This window comes from Athene cunicularia (genome assembly GCF_003259725.1).
Source record: "Athene cunicularia isolate RWA chromosome 5 unlocalized genomic scaffold, athCun1 chr5_part1, whole genome shotgun sequence".
NCBI classification, from domain to species: Eukaryota; Metazoa; Chordata; class Aves; order Strigiformes; family Strigidae; genus Athene; species Athene cunicularia.
The window spans coordinates 15735352-15753560 of record NW_020799101.1 but is presented as its reverse complement, the minus strand read 5'-3'; the positions used below and the strand labels follow the sequence as shown (position 1 = coordinate 15753560).

At 41.7% G+C, this 18209-nt stretch overlaps 1 protein-coding gene across 2 annotated transcripts in view; it reads left to right on the top strand.

The window, feature by feature from the left end:
• The first annotated feature begins 5524 nt into the window (after positions 1 to 5524).
• The window catches only part of BDKRB2 (bradykinin receptor B2), a 24055-nt gene continuing 11370 nt past the window's right edge, over positions 5525 to 18209 (top strand). The window contains exon 1 of one of the 2 annotated variants that reach the window (XM_026849634.1): positions 5525 to 5594. Coding sequence is in view for 1 of the 2 variants with exons in the window: in XM_026849633.1 (XP_026705434.1) it covers positions 10368 to 10455 (88 nt within the window). In the remaining variant the exon portion in view is untranslated. Of the gene's footprint in view, positions 5595 to 10359; positions 10456 to 18209 lie in introns of those variants that run through there. The other variant, XM_026849633.1, reaches the window with a different exon arrangement.

The window sequence follows — 18209 nt, the reverse complement described above, 5'->3', positions numbered from 1 at the left end:
ATGGCGTACAGGCTGATGATGAACCAGGCCCATCATGAGAACAGGAGGAGGAGAAGGCAGAGCAAGTGATAGTCACCCAGTCCTTATCCCTGAGTGAGTTGTTAGACATAAGAAGAGATTTCAGCTGCCATCCAGGTGAGCAGCTTGTTACCTGGCTGCTCTGGTGCTGGGATAGCGGGGCCAGTGGCATGGAACTAGAGGGCAGGGAAGCCAGGCAGCTGGGATCCCTGTCTAGGGAAGGGGGTATTGACAAAGCCATTGGAAAGGAGACACAAAATCTGTCTCTGGAGGTGACTTCTGTCAAGTGTGAGGGAGAGGTATCCCTTCAAGGAAGATTTTGCATGTCAACCAAGTCAGTGGACCACTATGAAAAGAGGCATTCAATACTTGAGGGAGCTAGCTGTGTGGGAGATAGTTTACTATGACCCAGATAATGCACAGCTACCCACAAATCCAGATGAGTACCCAGCCTATGTGGAGGAAGTTTGTACGGAGCACACACCATCATCATATGCCAATGCATTAGCATTAATGAACTGGAAAGATAAAGAGGGACCAACAGTGAATGAATTGGCTCATGGATTGTGACAATAGGAAGAAAGTCTCTCTTCCTCCCTTATCGCAGCTGTGAACAAATAATCTCAAATTTACAGCAATTTAAAGAGGACATGTCCTATTCCCCACGTGCATGGACTAGAATCTTGGCTATTAGGAGCATTCATTTCTCTACTCAAGAGAAGAGGTACACATCATGGGGGAAGCTGTGGCATTGCCTGCATGACTATGGAGAAGACATGAAGAAATGGCATGGAAAACCTACCTACCTCCTAGAAGAGCGAGTATGTGAGCTAGAAGGAAGAACAAGTACAAAACATGGTTCTTTTAGGAGAAATACTGCTCCGGTTTCCAGTAGTCAAGTGTCCAAACAGAGCAGAAAAGTTGACTTTGCTCACAATCTTATGAGAAGAACTTCCAATTTGTATTCACAGGAACTGAGAGATCAAGATGAGGCTGAAACCCATGTACACCACGCTAACCTGTTTGCCATTAGCAGGGTATTATGACCAACATTAGAGGCGCCCTGCCTCCAGGCAGAGGGAGGGCAGGGACAACTGAGTTTACTGGACCGTGTGGATTCAAGGGCCTGGCACATCTGACCCCCCAGCAGTATAAGGCTCTAGTGGACATTGGTGCTCAATGCACCCCAATGCTGTCAAATTTTAAAGGGGCAGAACCCATTTGTATTTCAGGAGTGACAGGGGGGGTCTCAACAGTTGACTGTATTGGAGGCTGAGGTGAGCTTAAGTGGAAAAGAGTGATAAAAACACCCCACTGTGACTGGCCCAGATGCTCCATGTATTCTTGGCATAGATTATCTCAGGAGAGGGTATTTTAAGGACCCAAAAGGGCATTGGTGGGCTTTTGGTATAGCTGCTTTGGAAACAGAAGGAATTAAACAGCTGTCTGTGTTACCACGTCTATCAGAAGATCCTTCTGTTGTGGGACTGCTGAGGGTTGAAGAACAATGGGTGCCAACTGCCACTACAACAGTGCACTGACAGCGATACCGCACCAATCGAGACTGTAATCCCTCTCCATAAAGTGATTCATCAGCTAGAGAGCCAAGGAGTCATCAGCAAGACGCGCTCCCCTTTTAACAGCCCCACATGGCCAGTGTGAAAGTCTAATGAAGAGTGGAGATTGACAGTAGACTATCGTGGCCTGAATGAAGTCACACCACCGCTGAGTGCTGCCGTGCCAGATATGTTAGAACTTCAGTATGAACTAGAATGAAGGCAGCCAAGTGGTACACCACGACTGATATTGCCAACGCATTTTTCTCCATCCCTCTGGCAGTAGAGTGCAGGCCATAGTTTGCTTTTACCTGGAGAGGTGTCCAATACACCTGGAATCGACTGCCCCAGGGGTGGAAACAGCCCCACTATTTGCTATGGACTGATCCAGGCTGCACTGGAACAGGGTGAAGCCCCAGAACATTTACAGTACATCGATGACATCATTGTATGGGGTAATACAGGGGAAGAAGTTTTCGAGAAAGGGAAGAAACTAATCCAAATCCTTCTGAGAGACGGTTTTGCCATAAAGTGTGGTAAAGTCAAGGGACCTGCACGAGAGATCCAGTTTTTAGGAGTAAAGTGGGAAGATGAACGTCGTCAGATTCCAATGGAGGTGATTAACAAAATGACAGCTATGTCCCCACCGACTAACAGAAAGGAGACCCAAGCTTTCTTGGGTGTTGTGGGTTTCTGGAGACTGCACATTCCAAATTACAGTCAGATTGTAAGCCCTCTCTATCAAGTGACTCAGAAAAAGAGTCCCAGAGCAACGACAAGCTTCTGAACAAATTAATCAGGAAATAGTTCATGCAGTAGCTCTTGGGCCAAGTTCGGACAGGGCAAGATGTTAAAGATGTGCTCTGCTCTGCAGCTGGGAAGAATGGCCCTACCTGGAGTCTCTGGCAGAGAGCACCAGGGGAGACTCAGGGTCCACCCCTGGGGTTTTGGAGTCGAGGATACAGAAGATCAGAAGACCTCTATACTCCAACTAAAAAGGAGATACTGGCAGCATATGAAGGTGTCCAAGCTGCTTCACAGGTGATGGGGACTGAAGCACAGCTCCTCCTGGCTCCCCGACTGCCAGGGCTGGGCTGGATGTTCAAAGGGAGTGTCCCCTCTACACACCATGCAACTGATGCCACACGGAATAAATGGGTCGCATTAATCACACATCAGGCTCGAATAGGCAGCCCCGGCCATCCAGGAATATTGGAAGTGATCACAAATGAGCCAGAAGGCAAAGATTTTTGGAATGGGGCCAGAGGAAGAAGTAATGTGTGCTGAAGAGGCCCCACCATATAATAAACTAGTGGATAATGAGAAGCGATGTGCCCTGTTTACCAACGGGTCCTGTTGCATTGTGGGAAAACATCGAAGGTGGAGGCAGCTGTGTGGAGCCCCACACAACGGGTCAATGAAGCTGCTGAAGGAGAAAGTGAATCAAGTCAGTTCGCAGAGGTGAAAGCCATCCAGCTGGCCTTGGATATCGTTGAGTGAGAAAAGTGGCCGGTGCTCTACCTCTGTACTGACTCATGGATGGGGTAAATGTGCTGTGGGGGTGGTTACAGCAGTGGAAGCAGAGCAACTGGCAGCACAGAGGCAAACCCGTCTGGGCTGCTGAATGATGGCAAGATACTGCTGCTCAGGTAGAGAATCTGGTTGTGAAAGTACGCCATGTAGACGCTCATGTACCCAAGAGCTGGGCCACTGAAGAACATCAGAACAACCACCAGGCAGATCAGGCTACCAAGATCAAGGTGTCTCGAGTAGATCTGGACTGGCAACATTAGGGTGAACAATTTATGGCTCGCTGGGCTCATGACTCCTCAGGCCATCAGGGAAGAGATGCAACATATAGATGGGCTCGTGACAGAGGGGTGGATTTAACCATGGATGCTATTGCACAGTTAATCCATGAATGTGACATGTGCTATGATCAAGCAAGCCAAACAGTTAAAACCCATTTGGTATGGAGGATGGTGGTCAAAATATAAACATGGGGAGGCCTGGCAGATTGATTATATCATGCTTCCACAAACTCGGCATGGCAAACACTATGTGCTTACAATGGTGGAGGCAGCCACTGGCTGGTTGGAAACTTATGCTGTGCCCCATGCCACTGCCCAGAACACCATTTTAGGCCTTGAGAAGAAAGTCTTATGGCAGCATGGCACACCAGAAAGGATTGAGTCAGATAATGGGACACACCTCCGAAGCAACCTTATAGACACCTGTGCCAAAGAACATGGCATTGAGGGGATGTATCGCATTCCCTACCATGCACCATGGACTGCTGAAAACTACACTGAGAGCAATGGGTGGTGGAACTTTCAAACACTGGGACATGCATTTAGCAAAAGCCACCTGGTTAGTCAGTACTAGAGGATCTGCCAAGCAAGCTGGCCCTGCTCAGTCAAACCTCCTGCATACTGTGGATGGGGATAAAGCCCCTGTAGTATGCATTAGAAATATGCTGGGGAAGACCATCTGGGTTACTTCTGCACTGGGTAAATGTAAACCCATGCATGGGATTATTTTTGCCCAAGAACCTGGGTGTACTTGGTGGGTAATGCAGAAGGACAGAGAAGTCCGATGCGTGCCTCAGGGAGATTTGATTTTAGGTGAGAATAGCCAATGAACCAAGCTGTCAAATATCCCTGTTATTGCAATCGGTGCCTCGCAACATTCCCGTGCCACATCCAAAGCCTCCTGCTCCACCAACTGAGCCAACTCCACCTCATTCCTCCAGCCTTAAAGACTGTCATGACAGATGAAACCCAAAGTTATGGACTAAATGAACTCAGCAGAAGGATGTCCGATAGACTAAGGGAATTAAATCTGTGAGACCTGGGAAAAAGCGGGGTGATTGCTTAGGATGTATTTGGAAACTGAGCATGACGTCAATGGTGTGGAATAAGGGGTGGAGACTATCCTGGTTTTGGCTAAGATAGAGTTAACTTTCCTTGGTTTGAGAGGGAGCACAGCTAGAGGGCCGGGTCTGATCGATCATTGGAGTATTCCATACCCGGTGATGTCATGCTCAGTGTATATAGATGGACGCGGGCTCTCTCTGGCACACGTGGTTTTCAGTTTCCTGGTGCGGTTGCTGTGCTGCTGTGGGCAGGGGTGGCGGTCGCCGTGCTCGGTAAGCCACTGCTGCATTTTACCCATTTTTTTAGACTCACTATTGTTACTGTTGTTTTCTTGTAATGATTAGTAAATTTCTTTTTTTTTTTTATTCATCCTATGAAGTTTCTTCTTTTTGTCCTTCCCCCTATTTCACCGGGGAGGGGGGAGGTGAATGGCCGGCCACGTGGCAACTGGCTGCTGGCTGAGTTCAAACCTCAATAATAAGCTTGAAGAAACCTTAGTCCAATTTAATATCTTTAAGGGGTATTTGGATTCTGTATTAATTCTCAGCAGACCAAGTAGCCAGAGACTTCTGCTGAGGAAGAGCAGTGTCTTCCAGGAACATAAACAGTTAATTTCTTCCCATGGAAAAAGAAGTATAATATGTTAGATTGTAAATGACATGCATGATCTCTGTTTTATAGATCCAAGTCCTGCTGAAAGCTGACTTGTCTAGCTCTGGATTGTGTCTAACACAAGTTAAAAAAAAAAAAATACATCCACCATCCTCCAGAATCAAGATGAGATTTGTGTGTGTGTGTGCATATGTGTGCATACACTTTTGGATGTTGTTGTGCAAACACATGACTTTTATACACATACTGTGGCACATCACTATTTTAGCTGGTTTTGTGTTGTTTACCACCCATATTCAAGTATAAGCGACCTCATACTGGATGCATTAGATAAACATTGTTTTTAAAATATAGTGTGGGAGAAAATCCAGGAATCTGATGTCATCAACAGAGGGATGAGTCTGTTCTGTTCAGGGAGGGGCAGAAAACCAGAAGTTAGACTCATTCACACAACAGAAGGAGCTTGGCTGTTCCCGGAGTTGTGTTGCACTTCACCCATTTGTACCTGCTCAGTGGTGAATTTGCAGTCAAGGTATGTCTTTCCACTTCTCTCTAATACAAAAATTGCTCATTATTTAAATTCAGTATGATTTGTTGCTTCTTGAAAACCACTTCTTGAATTCTTAATATATTTCTGGTTTGGTGACATAAGATCCTATGTTGTTAGTGTTCCAGGAACAAAGAGGAGAAAAATAATTATTGCTAATGTGATTTTGTAACTTGTTAGGTTTTGCAGAGCTGTGGTATTTATAAGAATATGCTTTATTTCCAAGTACCCAACATATCAAAGGCTTTTCACCTGCCATGGGTACTTTCTAGTGTATGGGCTGCTGGAGAGTAAGGATTTCTTCTGTCTGGAAGACATTTCATGTCTCTGATCACACCACGGGCACACGTTCTTTCATCTCACCAAAAAAAAAAAACCCACACCCCCTCGAAAGTACAAACAGCTAGCTTTGTTTTCAGCTGAGAAATGGTCTACAAAATAGTGGGGAGAAACCAGAGGCTTTCCCTGTATTTTCTGTACATACTGTTTTCTCTCTGATTATTATTTTGATTGTAAACTTTGTGGGACAGTGTGTGTGTGTGTGTGTGTTATGTGATGAAGAAGAAAGTTTTGAATGACCTTTAAGCAACACTATAAATTTCTCTCTAATGTCTGTATCCAAATAAAATAAATGCAGTAGGAGCATGATTTATAAAATACTGATACAAAGAAAAACTTAGAACTGGGATTGTAACTAGGTCCTATAACAAAAAGACAAAAGGTTGACGAATATGCTATACTTGTAGCTATTCATTTTCCATTACTCAGTAACCTAAGCAGCCGTTCTATAATAATAGCAAAATAACTATAAACCCAAAAGAGTTCAAATAGTTTGTCATTAGAATCCTTATTTTAATACACTCTATGTAATCTTACACATTCTGTCTCCTGTGATAAGAGAATACTTTTATCTTGAACAGCTGTACATATTTTCTTAAAGCAGTTAGAAGACAGGAGAAAATAAATTATTTTTATAAGAGAGTCTCTAAGACTGAAGTATCAGGATATTGAGTAATATCTGTCATATGATTTTTATCTTGACTGCTCTTCTCTGAGAATGTGCAATTGTTAAGAGAAAAATGAAGAGAAGCATTTTCACACTTCAGAATCATTCATAGACTTTCAAATATATTTCTCTTGTTTTCAGTATGAATAGCGAAAACACAAAGAGAAGGGATAAATGTACCCCAGTTAATAAAGACTTTGTAATAGAGCAGAGACACCTCCAGAAAATCTTTGTCAGGTTTTCCACTGGGCCCTGTGCAAGCTAGAACAAGATTAACTGAGTTACTCAAAGTTACCTGAACATTTTGTACCGACAATCCAACAGAAAAACTGCATTTCCTACTGAGTTAGAGCTTCCTGAAATAAGGATCTCATAATTGCACTGGAACACAGCTTTCTAAAATTCTCATAGCTATAGTATTTGTAGTATATACTTCATAGTATTTGAAGTCTTTTCTCCAACAGAAAACAGGAGGAATTTAAGAGAATTTTAGTGCTCTAAAACCCCTAAAATTCACTGCTTAAGAATAGTCAGTGTTTGATAGTCTGTTTTTCATGGGAAAAGGGGGGTAAAAACCTCTTAGAAACCTAAATCCCACTGTTTTCAAAGTCACAGTAGGAAAAAAAATATATATATATTACAAGTCTAGGAAAACTCATCAGAGAATAGAGCTTTGCTTTCAAAACAAATTCCCTCCCAGCAGCCAAGTCAACAGCAAAAGTATACCTGAACTCATTAGCAATGCTAATCAATATACAGTAAAAAACCCCTGAAAATAAATGCCATTTAGCTAAACCCTCCACTTTTCTTTTGAAGTAACATGTCAGCCTTGTTCTGTTGTCACTCATGGTTTTTTAAAGCTCTCTCTCTGTACTCCATACATTCCCCTACCTTATCTAACAGTTTATCTTCCTTCCTTCCTGCATTTAGCATACTTCACGTATTGAGCTGAAAAGTTATGCCTCTGGCTGGGTCACACAGAACTGTAAAGAAACACGGTGCATTAGACAGGAAAGCTCTCCTTAGCCATTCCTCCATAACCAGAGTAACTCTGGGTGAATGGGTAGCTACTAAAGAATCACACCCTATGGGGCAGTCTCTGGGTGCTGACTCACAAGCCCAGCGGTTGGCAGGCAGGTGGGTGGACCAACTTCTCCCCTCAGCCAGGTGCCTCTGACCAGGGACGGAGGGAGGAGAGGGCATCCCTGTACTGTGTCAGCCCTGAGGTAGGTAAGCTCAACCACAGTGGGAAAGCAGAGGGTAAGAGCACCACAGCAACACTTTAAATTCGGACTTCATAGGCTGCTGTCTTCACACAGACTTTACCACAGTGGTAACACCTCATTTACTTAGAAGTAATGCCCTGGGACTGAGGGACCCTGGTCGTGGTCCAACACCCAACTAAGGAGTTAAATATTGGGGAGCAGACACAAATGGGCTACAGAGCAGAAAACCAAGAAGAGCAAAGTTGTCTGCTGAAAGCATGCTAACTTCAGTCTGATGATAAGCAAGTCCAAGACAAGCTGCTACATCAAACCTCAACAAAATGTTTCAGGACTCTTGATGTTCCGTGAAGGGGTGGGTGGATTTGACTTAATTTTGCTGCTGTGCTATATTTACCTCCCCCACGTGTTAACTTCTGAACTCAATTTAGCAAGTTTGGGATGTTTTTTGTGATCCCTGAAAACAAATCTGATCATCAAGGTTTGCAGATCCACTAGTGCTGAGCTTTGCACGCTGAAGTATGCCAGAGTGGTGATAGTGTTGCAACGGCAGACTTCAGACTAGGCTGATTTGTAGAGAATGGAGCTGTCAAAATGCATAAATCCATTTCTGCCACTCATGTTATCTGAGATTACAGGTAAACTCCACAAAAAAAAGAGAGCGAACTATGGTTAGATATTGACAGGATACATACAGGTATGCCCAGAGACAGAAGTGGCCATAGCTGGTTTTCCTCCTGCAGTATGTTGCTGGAGGAGCTCTGGTCCTTTGCCGTGGCTATATGATTCTACATGCTCCTATGATCCTGTCTGCTGACTGACTGAAGGGCTGCTGCTCTGGTGTCGTGGGGTACAACAGAAGCACAGCAGGTTCCCCTCCAGAGGGTCATGTGAGTTCTCTGCCCACACACATGAAGCAAAGAATAACCCAAGCCACTCTCTTGATGTGAAGGGTAAACTGCCTGCTAATAGTGGACATGCCAGTAAACTGGAACTGTTTTATCAGGTACACTGAGAATTTTTACAAAAAAGCGACTGTGAAGCCTTCATAATTCAAAGGTGGGACCTGATCTTTAAACAAGTAGGAAGACAGCAATACTGCAGTATATGCGAGGAGGTTTTAGCTCAGGTCTGCACTCACCCTCTCATCTCCTTCTCCAGAAGTCTTTCCCTATAGCAAGTTATATTGTACATTCTCTGTATTATATTTGGCTTCTGCTTAAGGTTATAAACCCCTTGAGGCAAAGCCTATCCCCGTGCTTGCACAACTTTTGTACATTATCACCAAAGCCTCTGGTCATCAGGATAACACAAACAGTATGGCAATATCTGCAGAGCTGTGCTCTGGGTCCTACCTGCTGGACAGGGGCAAACCACACACCAAGCAACGAACCAGATGAGGGACAGAGTGACACAGTTAGCCACACAGGCTAGACCCTCAGCTGGATTGAATGCTCACAGTGCCATCCACATCAGCAGAGTAATGACAGTTTATAGTAGATGAGGTCTTACAGATCTGTTAGCAGAGATGAGTCATTTGTTCACTGGTAACTTGCTTACTAAACATGATAGCATAGCCACATCCTTTTTCTGCCTTGTTTTTCCAGAGGGAAAGGTCTGTGAAAGGCTCGTTTTCCTAGCTGTGAAATCAGGAGACAAGAAAGCAACCTATGCAGTGGATATTCCCCAGCTATCATAACAGGTAAACTTTGCTGTGGGACATAAAATACACTCCAAGTTAAATTTTAGCCTTTGCAACTGTACAGCTTAAGCTTAATGCTGAACTTCAGCCAATTAATCTTACAACCAGTCTACTGTCATCAGGTTATTTATTATAATGGTCTCATCTCTCAGTCTGTGATATCTGAGCTCAAGGATGCATTTCTTATTTCTTTAGACTGAGTCATCTAAATCAAACCCTTCAGACACTGTGTTTGTACTCTGGAGAGCCCTCCTACACGCTGCTCATGCAGGATCCCGCTTCACCTGCTCAAGACCAGCTCACAGATGGCTGCTCTCCTTGGCATCACCCAGAAAGGTTTGCTGTGCTTGGTCCTTCCAGTGCTGGGCACTGGAAGCATGCAAACCACTTTCTCCCAGAGTAAACAGTAAAACAGCAGGCAAATGGTTTGTGGCACTAAAGGTGAGCAGGACATACTTGTCTTGTGGAAATTCTTTCTCTATATACACACATAAACATACATATAGACACATGCATATATGCACCTATATAGGCAAACACAGATAGAGATATATTAGCTTCTTGTCAGAGAAATACAATATATATTCCTCTGCATAATCCATGTAGGCCTGTCCTACCCATTACTAGGGGACAATCCTACAAGGAGACTAGACCACTTTCTTCCTTGTTCCCAGATTTTTACTTTGTACAAAAACATTCAAGAAATATTTTCATCAGACATTTCTGATGTGTCAGTCTATTAGGATCAAGACCATTGTGTTTATTTCTTCTCCTTTGCTTGGGCAAGGATCTTTCTTTCTTCTAGTTAATGACAAAATTTCCAAGTCATGAGGATCTGGGACTATCCCTCATGGGCAGGTAAACAAGCAAAAGCAGTTATCTTCTCACAAGCCTTCATTTGTTGTAAGATTTACAGTAAGAAAGTCAAATAATAAAGAAGATGGACTAGCCGTTTGCAAGAACAAGGACACTGGTTGAAAACTCAAGAGCTTTCTCAATAGCTCTACTCTTTTTTTTTTTTTCCTCTTTCGAGTTGCAAGTTTATTTTCAAAGTGATACTATTCCAACTTAGTTAAATAGTCATAATGAATCAGACATGAATGCAACTCATGAATGGCTGGGATATTGTTCACAGAAGTTTTAATTTATAACATAAGTATTTTTTTAAAAAACAGCATGTACAGGCATGTTGCATAAGACAACTGTGAGTTCTCACCTTCTTACATCATTCCTCTGAGAAACAAAAGGGACATTTCCCAGAAGTAAAAGAAGGTAGAAGTAACAAAGTGGAGTCAGTTTTGTGTAGGTGTTTCCTTCAGCATGTTGGAAACTTTTTTTTTTTTTTTTTAATGTAAGAAGGCAGCAACAGATGTAGTCTACAAATTGGCATTTGAAACATGATTACAGTCATAGATGTATAGTATGAGACATCTGGAATTTCATTCTGCTACACTTTGCATCATGTATCACTGTAGACAGGTTTACTGTATAAGTAGTTCCCACTGCACATTTGTGCCTGTTTTTATTGAAAGGGTTAAATGGAACATACCAGTAAGGTTTGACTTAGGATAAATAGACTATGGTCAAATAACTTTAAAAAATCAAATAAAAGTTTGACTTTAAATACAAGAATCAATTTCAAATTTTGGACTATTTTGAAGCTAGGTAAAATAAGGATCTAAACTGTGTCTGTATCTAGGTTTTATAACATTTTAAATGAAAATCCCAGATAAAACTCTTATAACTCTGTTATATACCTGACTCAGTCAGGAATCCTTATTCATTATTTGTTTTGGAACCCTTTTCCTTCTTGGGAAATGAAACCCCTCTTTCTCCTTTCTTTCTATTTTTCCATCCTTCCTTCCTCCCCAGCAGCAGTATTTCTCCTCTGTTTGTTTTCCTTAGCAGCATTATATTCTTTTCCAGGATCAGATCTGGGCATTTCCTCTCCACTTGTTCCTGCCCTGACATCCTGCCACGAGCCTTTGCTGCCTGCTGCAAAAAACTGTCACATGCAATTCTATGCAGCGCTTTATGTTCTACAGCAGTTGCAGAAGTGATGGTACACAAGTGCAATGGTGACATGATTAACTTGTATCAGAACATTTTTCAAAATTAACAAAGCTGACCAGAAGTCAAAATTTCTGTTTCACAGAAAAGTTGGGAAGAGCAGAAGGAAGAAGTGAAATTCCCATCTAGAATGAAGGAATCTTGACAGTATTTTTAACAAAAGCAAGAAACCAAAATACAGAACACACTGACACACAAGAGAAATCTGCCTGGGAATGGGTAGCACAAATTGGATATTTTGTATGAGGCATCCTCCTTCTTAAGCAAGTGCCTGGGGAATAAGAAGTAGTGAGTAGGGCTCTTTCATTCTCTCATTTTTGGAGCTGCTCCACTTTGTAAAGATAATAAAGTGTTTGGTTGGCCAGACAGAGCAAGAGTGAATCTGGGTCTCCTGCTAAGCTGTCAGCAGTCAGTATGTCTTCTCCTTTGTTTAAGATCAAAAAAGACATCTTTAAAATATTTTTTTGTAAAATTCCCCAAATCTTTCATGAAAAATCTTTCTTTTAAAATCAGTTTCTCCAGAAACTTTCTGCTTTGATAGTCATTTTAAGAGGAAAAAGATTACCCTCCTCCAACTTTTCACAAAATATTTCCTACATAGCTGTAGTAATATGTGAGTGTGAAGTACAAGAAAAGTGTGACCCATTAACTGTTACCACTGTGCAGACAGGAAAAGGTCCCCGATCTTGTGTCAGTCTGCAGAGCCACCCTGTGACAACCCAACACCACATGAATGCTCAATCTTTGAAGCATATTTAGTTTTTGTGAGCTGTGGTATATACAAAGGGAATCTGTCTAAATTCTCACCATGCTTTTTTGTCAGCTCTGACATTCTGGGAAGAGCAGATAGACTTCTTGGTGAACACCAGTTCTCTTAATCACCGAATCCCTATCAGCATGTATTTGAATACTTAGTTCTTCCGATAGAAATATGGTGTATTCCCACTTAAGATTGTCATCATTAGAGTTCCCCTGGGTTTTCAGCAGAAAAACAGTCTACATTTGGATGTATATCCAGTTTTTATCTGCTGTGGCTATAAAGGTTTTTGCAATACAGCCTGAATTTCACTATAGTTACACACACACACACGCCATTTCCAGTATGTGCATCTGATTTTGAGCTTTCCTCCTCTGTGGTGAGGATATCATGATATCTGAAAACTGACCTCCTTCCAATTGCAAATGCTTTGTGTACTGGCTAAGTCAGGAGCAGATAGATGAATATAATATGAAATTACTGTCCCAGCTGCTCAAGCAACAGTGTATCAGGACATGTTTGGCCTTGGAAGGGCAAGGTAAAATGGCTTTCTGAAGTTTATCATTTAAGAAGTGAAGCACATTCCAGAGTAGACTTCTCCTTGAGAAGGGAACTCAACAATGCTTGCACTGCCACATTCTGCTTTTAGGATTTCTTAAAAGAGTTTGAAATTTTAAAAACAAAATAACAATCCACCAATTCTTTTAGTAAAGACAATGTACCATTTAGACAATTAGGATCATGGCCTGTTTGTACTGATTTCCATGACACAAATCAGTGATGCTGGGGACCATTGGGATGGTCCATGAGAAAAGCTTTTCAGGGGATCAAAATCTGAGTTTATATTTAATGTAGACCAGGATATGTATACAGCTGTTGTCAGAGGTTCTAAATTAAACTGAGACCATCTTAAGTAGCCCATCTGGTAGGGGTGTTAGCTTGAACAACCTGGATAAATACCATCTCCTCTGAGTTCTACCTGCTTGAAATTAAAATTGTAATTTCACTTGAACATTATAAAGTTAATCCTACTTTTTAGACTGTTCTGTTGTCAGAGCCCAACGTGCTGTTTAAAAACTGCACCATTACTCAGTGAAGCTGTCCATGTATCCCTTTGACGGAAGGCATTAAGAGAACACAGGCATTATTACTAACTTACAGAGTGGACAGATTCTGCCTGCAATGCCCTCTGCATTAAGGACTTTTCTGGTTGCACAGAGCCATCAGTGTGTGTCTCAGCAACAGAAAAAGTAGTAGTGACCCAAACTTTTCCAGGGGATGACTTTGTAGTTGAAGTTTAGAACATCTTTTATGTTTTTGAAAAATGCAACAGAACTTATATCAACTCAATTTTAGTCAATTTAATCAAGAGTAAAATAAGCAGTTACCTCTATGATAAGAAATAAGGAAAGCAGCACCTGAAATAGCTATTAGACTTTGGGACAGCAGCCAGTCAGCCACCCATACTATGGGCCTCCAGTCTTTGCTATTGGAGACAGTTGGGCTTTCATCAAAGGCCATACTTGTCAAAGCCGGTGGTGAAAATGTGCAGGAAATGCCGCATTACTGCAAATACCCTTGGCAACAGGGTAAACATGAGAGCGACTGGAGGCACTGGAGATGGCGGATCTCTGCCATTTTTCTAAATGTCTGCTACAGTGTTCTCAAGGTGCTAGAAGTAAAGTGCTTTCAGGGCACAAAGCCAGTTCATCTGGAAGTCAAATCTCTCCATTAAGTATTTAATGCAGAAAGGGAGCAATACTGGCAAATACTATTTGGCCATTAGACCTTCACATTTTGCCTAGTCATGAGAACTTAGAGCTGCTACCCAGGGAAAAGAGCAGTATTTCATTTGCTAAGAGAAAGGAGTGGCTAAACTGAGCTGAAGAGGTCTTGTAGGAGTAATGCAACAAACAGCAAAGCTTTAGAGGACACCCATGTGCATATCAGTGTGCAAGCCTTAAGTGGAGCTTTGTGTAGTGCTGAACAGCTCTTCTGTGCCTCTACAACATCAGGTTGAATAAAGGAGCATCAGTTACCACATCTTCTTGGGGAACAGAAGTGCTTCATCTTTTTTCTCTTATTATTCCACCTCTGTTGTTCTATTAATATTGTCCAGTGCTATCTGCAAGATATTCCCATTGTTCTCTGTAATGAAGTTATCAAGCAATTTATGTCACTGACACTTCATCTGTGCTCTCCTATCTTTCATACTGAGACCAATCCTGTAATTACTTCATTAGTGGAACATCAAGACCAGTTCTGAGAACCTACCCTAGGAATGGATCCTCCAGCCCACCTCTCAAAAACTGTCATCAGCCAGTTGAAAATTCACCTATTTCTTTTCCAGTTTAGCTGTTTTCGGCATGGTACTTGCAGCAGTTTTGATCTATCTGATTTTCAGGAAACGTTGTTTTCTAAAGGAGGAAATTCATACTCTAACAAAGACATATAATCTAGCTGTGCAAGCTACTCCTGATAAAATCATTTTATTACTTTATCACTAGATACAGGTTAACTTAGCTATTCACTAGGGTCAAGGTATTGTCTGCTACTTGATAGACTCATTGTAGTGTTTGATACCATCAGACCTGCCATTTCACATGACATCAGACTCCTGCAGTGGATATTAAATTGGTCTCACAACATTAGTGCGTTAAGCTCTTTGAATTTTGCAGTGGTGATGGGGTCTAGCAATCCCTTGTCTACAACAGAGAATTCCTGTGGTGCCTGCAGGGCTCAGGGGAGGGGATACTACCTCCTTTGGCCCTCTTCCAACCTGGTAAATCTACATGTCATACCATAAAATTCAAGAAGTTACAGTCTCTCATTTGTTCTCATAGTTCTGGTAAACTGTGTGAGCTGTAATCAATTCAGCTTTGTAGGCAGACCCCACGAGTGCAGGAGGGTTAAGGGACATGCAAGATTTCAGCCCTGGGGTAAGGTTTATGCTTTCCCAGCAGTCGTTGCACCCTCCAGGGCACCCTGTGTGGTTCCTGGTGCCAAAGCATGTTACTCTCACTCCAAGCAGTGCTTTTGCTGCTTTTCTGCCAGTAAAATGTGCAGTTGGGCTTGCTCCCATCCATAACCCTTTGAAAGGCAGAGCAACAGGGAAATGTTATCAAGCTAGAAGGTGAAACAGCTAGAAACAGGAATAAATTATGTTGATAAACGATCATCTTCTCAGCAACAGATCCAATGTTGATTGCAAACTTTGCAAAGATGAAAAATGTGAGCAAAACATTATCTGATCATTGCCCCTGCTGGTAGGAGGCCTTTCAGACAATGGTAGAAACTAGTGAGCTTTGTGAATCTAAGCAAATAAGACCAAGCTTTGGATTTATTTCACCCATACTACAAACCAAGTGTAATCTTCTTTATTTTTACCTAGCAATTATCAGGGCCCAAGATAGCTCTGTCTCTATCAGGCACATTTCCCATCCCCTTCACCTATGTGAATTGCAAATTTTCAAGAGATCCTGAACTACATCTGACATTTTCATCTCTCCATTTTTCTCAGCATCTCCTTTCTGTGTCTTTGAAAAAGGGAGCCACACAGCCTGAAAGCTAGTCTGAGTGGGAATCTAAAACCAGGGCATTTAGAGATGTGTCCTACCCTGGCACTATCTGAAATGCCTGCTCAGTGAAGTAGCAACATTCCTCTTTATGTTATTGCTGTAAGCTAGTGCTTGCCCTCAAAGGCACCAAAGAACTTGAGAAAGGGAAGGGAAAAGTTTGATGCCACTTGCAAAGTTTGACCCTCTATCCCTTACCTTACCAAGAATGAAATATAAAGCATCATTTTGGATCAAATATGAAGATTAAACAAAAACAAACACCTCAGTAAATCAGAACAGCTTAAACATTCTCAGAAGTGTCTGAACAGCAGAACTGACGTGTGCGCTGGGAGGAGGAGAAAGTGGTCTTCTCTGTTTTCAGAGTAGTTTGGTAGTTTTTGAATTCACCTTTCTCTGCTTGTGAACTACAATGGTAAAAGTTGCTGAACACGTACAGGAAGTTTACTGTGTTTACTAGTCCATGCTGTACAAAAGGGAAGGGAAAAGCTGCACAGCATTAACATAATAGAAATCTCCAGGAAAACAAAACATTAAACCAGTCATTCAGGTCTAAATTTAACTTAGGGAATTGTTGCTGTGAGCACCTCACTATGTACAGGTCTTGTATGTATCAAATTTTCAATTTCTGATGGCCCCACAGTTACAGACTTCATTTACTTTTATTGCCAAGCTCTTTCAAATATTAGCAGAAGGTTTATTGTGAAAAAACAGCTGAGGGATTTACCCTGCTATTTCATTCCTTTGTCCAAACTGTACCTTGCTTCAAAACAACTCTAGAACAGTATTTGAGGGATTTGTTATTTTCTATTATTTATTTGCTTATACCCTTTCCTTTTTAATTTCATGAAGCTCTGATGCAGTCTTACTCTGCAAGAGGAATGTTCTCACCCAGTGTATCACCAATGGCAATGCTTTTCTGGGTATTTACTGAAATTCAGGATCTATGAAAGGTTTCCCTACAAGAGGAATTACACAGCTCCAAAGAGCAGCTAAGTGAGCTAACACATGCAAGAAAACTGCAACTAAATCTTCATGGCGCTTGGTTTTAAGAAGTAAAGCATGCCCAAGCTCTCCTAGCCCTTGTGCTCACCACTGACTGAGAGTAAATCATGTAGCCTTATAACATCTCATCTGAGAAATTTTCAAAGGAAGATTTCTGAGACTGAATCCACTCACATTTGTCACTTACTCTCAGTAAAATTACTACGAAGAATACAATAATACATGGCATTTATAAATATTACAATAGGAATGATAGATGATCAGAGCTGTATGACATTACATTCTGACTAGATGTGTGTTTTCTCTCCTCCATACTTCAGAGAAGAGGAAATATTTCTACAAGGAAAGTGATTAGTTTAAAAAGTTATTTCTTGCTGAATATTTCTAGCTTATGTTGCCTTTGAGATAGTTATGAAAGGCTAAAATATGGATAGGCTTTAAGTCAACTTCGAGGAATACAGAGTTCTCAGGAATAAGGAAGGTGTTATGAACATGCAGATTTTTAAAAGGTCAGAAAGTCAGCAAAAATTAGTATATAGAGGCAGGTTTGGTTTTTTCCCTGTTATTTTATACACAGATAATACCTTTTGTCAGAAGAAATACAAAACAGTAAAAACAAAAGCCTTTGCCTCTAACTCACCTGCTTTAGCTGTTGACTACTTTAGGTAGTTTCCCTATTCTCCCAAAAGACAAGCAGGAGTTTTCCTTAATAACAGCACAAGCCAAGGTCCAATACATTGAGCACTACAGCAGACTTGTAATTAATTTCAAATATAAACCCAAGCTGCTTTTATTCTATTTTTCAAATATTTAAAAATCAGAAACTTGTATTTTAACTGTTTCTTCTGGAAGAAACCAGCAGTTTCTCTTTTTGAGCTCTTAAAACTGGACTTTTTAAAAAAGATTAATTCCCAGGGGACTCTTTTCCTTATCTTCCTTTGCTATAATTATGCATTTCATTTACAGCTATAATGTTCTATTTTACAGTACCTATAATGCTCTATTAAGCCCAAAGGTTTGCTAGTTTCACAAGGGAGTTATGCCCCACACCCTCTAATCTTAGTGCTAACATCAAGGGGCAAAGGAGCCCCTGCAGGGTCTGCGGGTGCTTCAGAAACTCCAGGGTATCTTGCTTGTCTGCAGAAGACCTCTTAGAGGTTCTGTATCACATACCAACTCCATGTTAGACTTATTGTTACTGATATAACTAATTTAACAGAACTACTTCCCCCCCCCCCCCCCCCCCCCCCCCCCCCCCCCCC